The sequence below is a fragment of the Sinocyclocheilus rhinocerous genome, unplaced genomic scaffold (assembly GCF_001515625.1).
Source record: "Sinocyclocheilus rhinocerous isolate Xijiao unplaced genomic scaffold, SAMN03320098_v1.1 scaffold1862, whole genome shotgun sequence".
In the NCBI taxonomy this organism is placed as follows: Eukaryota; Metazoa; Chordata; class Actinopteri; order Cypriniformes; family Cyprinidae; genus Sinocyclocheilus; species Sinocyclocheilus rhinocerous.
Window position 1 is genome coordinate 118,007 of NW_015653470.1, and position 9,147 is coordinate 127,153.

Here is a 9,147-nt window from a genome sequence, read left to right on the forward strand (position 1 = left end):
ATGCTAGAGTGTTATGAGTGGTTGCCTGGGTGTTGCTTTGTGGCTGCTAGGATGATGCTAGAGTATTGTGAGTGGTTTCCAGGTTGTTGCTATGATGCTAGAGTGTTATGAGTGGTTGCCTGGGTGTTGCTTTGTGGCTGCTAGGATGATGCTAGAGTATTGTGAGTGGTTTCCAGGTTGTTGCTATGATGCTAGAGTGTTATGAGTGGTTGCCAGGGTGTTGCTATGATGTTAGAATGGTATGAGTGGTTGCCAGGTTGTTGCTATGATGCTAAAGTGTTCTGAGTGGTTGCCTGGGTGTTGCTATGATGCTAGACTGTTCTGAGTGGTTGCCAGGGTGTTGCTATGATGCTAGAGTGTTGTGAGTGGTTGCCTGGGTGTTGCTATAATGCTAGAGTGTTATGAGTGGTTGCCTGGGTGTTGCTTTGAGGTTGCTAGGATGATGCTAGAGTGTTTTGAGTGGTTGCCAGGGTGTTGCTATGTGGTTGCTATGATGCTAGACAGTTCTGAGTGGTGGCCAAGGTGTTGCTATTAATGCTAGAGTGTTAGGAGTGGTTGCCTAGGTGCTGCTATGTGGTTGTTAGGATGATGCTAGAGTGCTGTGAGTGGTTTCCAGGGTGTTGCTATGATGCTAGAGTGTTATGAGTGGTTGCCAGGGTGATGCTATGATGTTAGAGTGTTATGAGTGGTTGCCAGGTTGTTGCTATGATACTAAAGTGTTCTGAGTGGTTGCCTGGGTGTTGCTATGATGCTAGACTGTTCCGAGTGGTTGCCAGGGTGTTGCTATGATGCTAGAGTGTTATGAGTGGGTGCCTGGGTGTTGCTATAATGCTAGAGTGTTATGAGTGGTTGCCTGGGTGTTGCTATGTGGTTGCTATGATGCTAGACAGTTCTGAGTGGTTGCCAGGGTGTTGCTATGATGCTAGAGTGTTATGAGTGGTTGCCTGGGTGTTGCTATGTGGTTGCTATGATGCTAGACAGTTCTGAGTGGTTGCCAGGGTGTTGCTATGATGCTAGAGTGTTATGAGTGGTTGCCTGGGTGTTGCTATGTGGTTGCTATGATGCTAGACAGTTCTGAGTGGTTGCCAGGGTGTTGCTATGATGCTAGAGTGTTATGAGTGGTTGCCTGGGTGTTGCTATGTGGTTGTTAGGATGATGCTAGAGTGTTGTGAGTGGTTTTCAGGGTGTTGCTATGATGCTAGAGTGTTATGAATGGTTTCCAGGTTGTTGCTATGATGCTAAAGTGTTCTGAGTGGTTGCCTGGGTGTTGCTATGATAGTGTTGTGAGTGGTTGCCAGGAGTTGATGTGCCATTGCTAAGGTTTTTTGCTTGGTATTTTGATCTGATTTATAGCACATTGCTGTCTTGTTTAAATTTTCTGTGGGATGATTTCAGCAGGTGGAAATGGTACATCTGATCACACTCTCCTCAACAACACACATGATTTGAGGAATCATTCACGTCTGGAGCACAAACGCTATACACTTACACACTCGGCTTTAATACAATGCCTCAGAAGCACAGTTGTGTGTTTTCAGATGTTTGGTGTGTGTAGTCGCATGTAAAGACGGGTTGCTCGTATGATTAGAGAGCACCGGGCGTCACTGGTGGTCTAGTCTGGGTGTGTCTGTGGCTGTAGATTGTGTATGTCTGTGTATGTGGGTGTGCCGCTCAGCTTTAAATTCACAAAACTCAATGCCAACATAGTTTTGTACACATCTAATTTGCCATGATGGGAAGGGATTCGTATTCATTTTATTCTTATTATTTACACATATCACTAAAAGAACCTGCTGAACACTATTTAATTTCTTAAAAGAAAAATGTTACTGGGCCCAAGCTTTTGAACAAAAGAAAATATATTTTTTTCGATTTGGTTATATTCTCTTTTTATTGTGACTTTGTGTGTAGTCCATAGACATGAAGTGCTCATAAAATAGTTCATTTATCATTTGACGGCCCTATGATGATCTTTCCCATCTTTCCAGCAAGACACGCATCTCGTCTCGTCTCGTCTCGTCTCCTCTCGTCTTCTCTCGTCTCCTCTCGTCTCCTCTCGTCTTATAGTCCTCTTCTCTCCTCTCCTATCGTCTCCTCTCCTCTCCTCTCCTCTCTCTCCTCTCTTCATCACTGTCCAAACGTGACAGCTGAGCCGTGCCGTCAGCACCGGAGCTCTGACTGGAAGGGGCAGCGGTGGATCACGGCTCCCCGGGTGGAGTGCGCTCTGTCTGCTGTCTGGAGGCCAGCAGGTCCCTGTGCTGCGGGTGATGGCAGACAGGCTCCTGCTAAATGTGCTGGAGAGATGTAAATTGCCAGAGTGCAGCTGTCAGAAGGGAGGGCGAGTGCGCGTGTGTGTGTGCGCCAGCAGGGTCCGCTTCTGTCTGCGTATCTGCCGCAGTGGCGCGCCTGCTGTGTGCTTACTTTTCTGTGCCGAAACCTCCTGCTCTGCAATTGTGCTGCACATCCGGCCCATTTTTCTGCTGTTCGCTCTGCCTTCATCTTCTGTTAAGTCTCTCTCCGTTTCTCCTCTTTCTCCACGCGTCTGCCGGCATGTTTCTGATCGCTGTGCTCTCGCCCGTCTCTGACATCCATCATGAGCTGAGATCTTCAGCTGTTATTGTTGCTGTTGTTCCAGAATGTATTTGTCAAGTGGGTGAGAGGGCTGATTCTTTGTATTTAGATGAGTAAAGTTTCAACACAGTCACACAAAGGTTGTTTGTTTTAAGTGTTGCAGATTAATGTTACTGTTACATCACAGGAAATGTTGCGCTGAAAGTAGAGTTTAGAACCTTAGATTTTTAAAATTTGAAATTTTTAGAAGCTTACATGTTTTAAAACCTTAATTTTTTTGAACTTTAGATTTTTAAAACCTGACATATTTAAAACTTTACATTTTAAAACCTTAGATTTTAGAACCTGACATTTTTAGAACCTAGATTTTAAAAAACTAAAATCTTTAGAAGCTTAGCATTTTTTTAAAACATGATTTTTTTAGAACCTTGCATTTTTAGAACCTTAGATTTTTAAAACCTTAAATTTGTAGAACCTTAGATTTTAGAACCTAACATTTTTAGAAGCTTAGAATGTTTTTAAAACATGATTTTTTTTTACCTTACATTTTAGAACTTTAGATTTTTTTTTAAACCAGAACTACAGGTCTTCCCAATCTATTTGTCTAATAAACCTGGTGTTGCGTATTACAAATATTGTTGGTTCTTTGAGGAATTGCTTTTGTTCCTCTTTTGTAAGTCTCTTTGGATAAAAGCATGTGCTAAATGCATAACTATAAATTAATCACATAATTTCCAGGAGTCAGTGTGCTTGAGTTTATTTCAGTTGTCTGGGGCCGTTTATAAGAAACAGCTTTAATAAGCGTTTGCTGAAGAAGAACTAGTCACTAGTTTGAGAGGTTAATGGCATAAGAGAAACCCACACAGTCTCCTCCTGTCTAATTGGACAGAATGAACTCAAAAGTTTACTTTTTTTTAAACATAACCCAATATGTGCATGTAAAATTGCTTACATTTCAATGCTCATTTTGTGCATGCAACATTTTTCATGCATATATCAGTTTATTTATTTAAAAAAACACTTTAGATTGTGCATAAGCATTTGATTACTGCTGTGAGGGAAGAATGAAGTAAACAGAATAATTCGATCCATATCTCATATTTTCATAGTGTCTCATAGGCTGCTGTTAAACACCGGATCACATGGATGGGATATGCATATGGAAATGATATGCAGATGAGGTTATGCATAGCCAAATGAGCTCCATATATGGTTATTTTGGGGATGATTTGTAGATGCATATATGTATATCTTCCACTGACTGGGATTTCTAAAGGCAATTTGGTGCAGATTCTTGCAAACGTACAGTTTTGTAAATCAGAAAACCTTTGTGCTTATGGAAAATCTGCCTTTTGTGCATACACAGACTTTTAGGATGAAATCTATGCGAACTTGTACACATAAGGCCCCAGATGTTAGTCAAAAGTCTGGGCTTGCAAGATTTTTAGTATTGCTATGCTGTTACAACTCTTGATTTTATTTGCAGAAAATGACCTTTCAAAGTCGTGCCGTTCAGCATCTGTGCAATTTGACTACATATATTTTTAAATAATTGTTGATTATTTAATAGATAATCACAATTTTGTTTGACAGCAAACATAAAGGCATCAATACCAGACTTTTCTGGCAGTTTTATGACTTCTTAAACTGCTAAATTTCCTGTTCTGATTTGCAGTCATTTATTTCATGGACTTCATTATTTCCGATGATCATATTATGCGATAATGTTGCACTGATAAACATGTGACGATAGAAAGCAAAAGGAAGTAAGTTCCAAATCAAAGATCCATTAAGAAACAAAATATTTTTTACTGAAGATTTTCATATAAAGTGACAACAGAGTTCATCAGTCACTGAATTATTTGAATCACTGAAGAAACCTTTTTGTGCACTTTTGTACGTTATTTTCAACTTATATAAAAATCTTCATTTTGGTCTTTGACTTTTTGTAATTTTTTTGTCACTTGTGTACTTTGTTGCCACTTTATATGAAAATCTTCAGTACATCATTTAATTTCCAAATAGATCTGACCTTTTTTTTTTTTTTTTTTTGTAATTTTTTGTCACTTATTATGAAAATCTTCAGCACAGTATTTAATTTCCAAACAGATCGTTGACCTTTTTTTCCATTTTTTGTAATTTTTTGTCACTTTATATGAAAATCTTCAGTAAGGGAAATACTTGTGAATATAATTTGTGTTATTTGTAATCCCCGAATGTTTTTATCTGTATTATCTTGTATGTTGCTAAACCCAGAATCACGAGCTGATATTTTCCCAGCGCAGGTCGCACTCTCACAACAATAACTGCGTTCTGTCGCGTCTCATGCGAGCATCTGTACGGATCGCTGGAATTTTGCGTTCCTGTTTGTTTGTTTTCCTTGCGTGATCCCAGTAAACGAATCCATGGAGCGCTTGTTTACCGGAACGAAAAGAGGGAAGAATCTAGAACACAAAAAGCAGTGGAGGGGGAAAACTTCCCACAGTGTCTCTATGGTAATCAGCAGGTGCCTGTGTCCGGCGAGAAGAAGTGAAGCCTTTCTTACGAGCGTGAGAAAGAGCGGCCGAGCCCTCTCCTCCTCCCCTGCGCCTCCGCTCGCCCTCTTTTCTCTTGTACACTGGCAAAGCCCGCCCCAGCGGCAACAGTGGTGTCTGCCAAACGCTCCCTCTGATCCAGCTGCAGTGAAAAACACCACCAACAAAAGACGGGAAGAAAAGGAGAAAGGCTAAATCCCCCGGACAATAGAGAGCAATAGCGACCGCTTACATTTTCGTAGCGTCTTGGTTGCAGAAGTATTTTTCTCTTCCAATATTTAGTGATTTTTTATTTATTTTTAGTTATTTTATTTATTATTTATTTATTTTGCACAAGAAACCACTTCATACTAGCTCAGCATTCAGCTAAACACATTAAACCCTACACTCGTTATGCACGCAGGATATTATGAAATAATTTATAATATTTACTTTAGGTCTGTATAGAGTTTAGTGTGTTTTGTGTAGCTTATGTGATAGACTTTTTGACATAGCTGTCAATGGTGTGTAAATTGACAAAATATATATAATAATGTATATATAATAAAATAATGTATTGATATAGAGAAAAAGAATAAAATTTATAAAAAATATTATATATATTCAAAATATATTCATTGAATTAATTAATTGATTTTTTTTATTTTTTTTTGCATATATTATGTCTTTTTTCTACATTTTAGCACTGGCTGGCCACAGAGATATTTTATTTTATTTTATCATTTCATTTTATTTCACAAAAAAACACTAGCTAAACATTCAACAAAACATTTTTAGCCCTTTAAAAAATTATAATTTTTTTTTTAATATATTATGTCTTTTTTCTACATTTTAGCACTGACTGGCCACAGAGATAATTTCATTTAATTTAATTTCATATTACAAGAAACCACTAGCTAAGCATTCAACAAAACACGTTTAGCACTTCACTATTGTACTGGCATACAATAGGAAATTATGAAATATTTTATATATATATACAGTATATACAGTATATATATTAGTGACATGGTATGTACTTTATTTATTTATGTATTTATTTTTAATGTTGATATACTACTTTATCTTAGATATATTATTATAGATAGATTATAAGATTATATTAGACAGCAGATAAAACGATGCCTCTGCTATATACATAAAGAAATATTACATTTATTTAAGTATTTATCTATTTCAGTTTAACATTTCTATGATTTTTAATAATTATATTTTTTAATAATAATTTTTTCGATTATTTGAAAATATTATTTATTTCAGTTCTACATTTATGATTTTAATTTTTTTCTGTTGCATTTGACTATTTATTTAAAAATATATATACAATTAAAAAATTTTATGAGTTAATCAATTTTTAAAAAGTATTTTATTTTGATTGGTTTTATTTGGAAATAATTTATTTATTTCCGTTTTGCATTCTCAGGATTAAAATGATTTTTAGCAAGTGTTGCATTTTGACTGTATATAAAAATATTTATTATAATTTTATATTTTTATCAGTGTTTTTATTTTGATTGCTGGTATTGGAAATTATTTATTTATGTCAGTTTTACTTTATTTTACATTTAATGCATCCTTGCTGAATAAATTCTTTAAAAAAAGAAATCTTACTGACTCTAAACATTTAAACAGTTGTGTATATTTATCATTTAGCAGATGCAAAGAAACAAAGCAACTTATAAATGAGGAACACAACGAGCAATTCATCACATATTTGCTCTAATGTAATATGTGCTGTACGTCCTAAAGTTAGTGTGTGGTTTTGATCGCCAAAACCTCGTAGCCTGCAGAACAGGTTTGAGCGAGGTCCCGTCTTGCCATGATGAAAAATGGCAGCAGGCGTAATAACATATTGGGCATCTGCTGTGGATGAGAGTCTTAAGTGCACGGGGCTGAAGGACAGATGTTGTGGCGGCTGCAGCGTTCGCTCTGCTCCTCCACAGTTGTTGTGAATCAGGTGGACTCATTTGTAATGCTTTAGCTTTATTGAAGCACTGAAGCTCCACATCCGCAGAGAGAGAGAGAGACGGCCGGACGCTCTGGAGCGCTGCTCTACTTTCAGCAGACTTACAGAGATCAAACTGTCTCTGTGTTTCTGACGTGCTGCAGACTCTCTCCGTTTTTTCGTTTCCAATTCCGCAACATCTGGTGCAGTGATTTCTGCACCGTCCTCAGCACTGATTGATTTCGCTTGCAGAATACGGCAGCAGCTTTTGTGCGTGCGTGCTTTCGAACGCTTTCTCGTGTGCTGTTCTGGAAACGGATGTGCTTTGCTGTTGTTTGGAGGTTTTGCATCGAAATTTAGATGCATGCTTGAGTCATTGTTTCATATGCAATTACAATCGTTTCCTAATTCAGTAAATGTTCTTAACCCTGTGAAGCCTGAAATGGGAAATTATAGCCAGAAAAATCTGTTTTTTTTTGTTTTTTTTAAATGGAACAGTTTATTGAAAAAAGTTTGCATGTGTTTTTGTTGAGTATCATATTTGATGCATTAGGTTTTTATGGCTCATACAGTCATAATTATGAGATAAAGTCAAAATTATGACTGTCATAATTTTAAAAACTCAAAAGTCATTGAGATAAAAAGTTTAAATTATGACATACTGAATCAAAACTATGATATGGATAGTCATAACTATGACACAATAAGTCAATTTTGAGATAAATAAATCATAATTATGACACACTAAGTCATAATTTTTTAGATAAAAAGTAAAAATTGACATACTAAGTCATGATTATAAAATAAAAAGTTTAAATTATGACATGAAGTCATACTTTTGAGATAAGTCGTAATTATGAGATAATGGTCAAAACTATGAGATAGAAAGTCAAAATTATGACATAAAAAGTCAGTGTTGGGATAAAAAATCAAAACTAACATACCTAAGTTTCAGTTATGAGATAAAAAGTTTCAATTATGACATGAAAGCCATTAAGTCATCATTTTGAGATAAAAAAAAATAAAAATTTACATACTATGTCATAATTATAAAATAAAAAAGTTGAAATTATGACATTGACATGAAATTATGACATGACAAAGTCATACTTTTGAGATAAAAAGTCAAAACTAATATACTAATAGTTATAGTTATGAGATAAAAAGTTGATATTATGACACACACTAAGTCAAAATTTAGAGATAAAAAGTAACTAATGAGATAAAAAGTCATTATGACACACCAAGTCATAATTTTGAGGAAAAAAGTCATAATAATGGCTTAAATAGTCAGAAAAGCTTTTGAATTTGAAAAAATAGAATTTTTTAAATAAAAGGAATGGTTTATTGAAACTTCAGACAAAATATATAGACAAAACAGTTTACATATGTGTTTTTTTCTTGAGTATCATATTTGATCCTTCAGGCTTTTCTGGCTCATATAGTCTGATACAGTGAGAATATGAAGAAAAAACATCTCAGTTTTATTCAAAGACTCAAACTGAGCAAAAATATGAATTTTCTGCAGATGCTGATATTTATATGATGGAATTCTGATGCTTGTAATGTAAATCAATGAGATCTTTCTAACAGTAGAGCAGATGCTGACATAAAATGATCTAAATATCAGTCGTCGCTCTATATCTCCAGTAATATGTCTCAGAAAGAGCTTTGACTGGATAAAACACTCGAAACTCTCGATCAGAGACAGAAGACATGCAGGAGATCCAGTGTGAAACAGCAGAGTTTGATCATGTTGATCATTTAGAGGCCTTGTGTATCAAATATGATACTGTATGATGTATAGGGCAAATATGATCCTGTATTTATTTAGTTTTCTGTTGTCTTCTCTCTCCGGACAGGAGAGTACATAAAGACGTGGAGGCCGCGCTATTTCTTGCTGAAGAGTGACGGTACGTTTATTGGATATAAGGAGCGTCCGCAGGACGTGGATCAGCTGGAGACGCCGTTAAACAACTTCTCCGTGGCACGTGAGTCTCTCACACAGACCTGAATCTGATCCTAACATATGTGACCCTGCAGCACAAAAGCAGTCTTAAGTCGCTGGGGTATATTTGTAGCAATAGACAACAATAC

At 36.3% G+C, this 9,147-nt stretch overlaps 1 protein-coding gene across 1 annotated transcript in view; it reads left to right on the plus strand.

Annotated features, from left to right (window-relative positions):
- The window catches only part of akt1 (v-akt murine thymoma viral oncogene homolog 1), a 55,574-nt gene that overhangs the window by 16,432 nt on the left and 29,995 nt on the right, over window positions 1–9,147 (plus strand). The window contains exon 3 of the mRNA XM_016522375.1: window positions 8,913–9,041. Coding sequence (XP_016377861.1) covers window positions 8,913–9,041 — 129 coding nt within the window. The remainder of the gene's footprint in view (window positions 1–8,912; window positions 9,042–9,147) is intronic.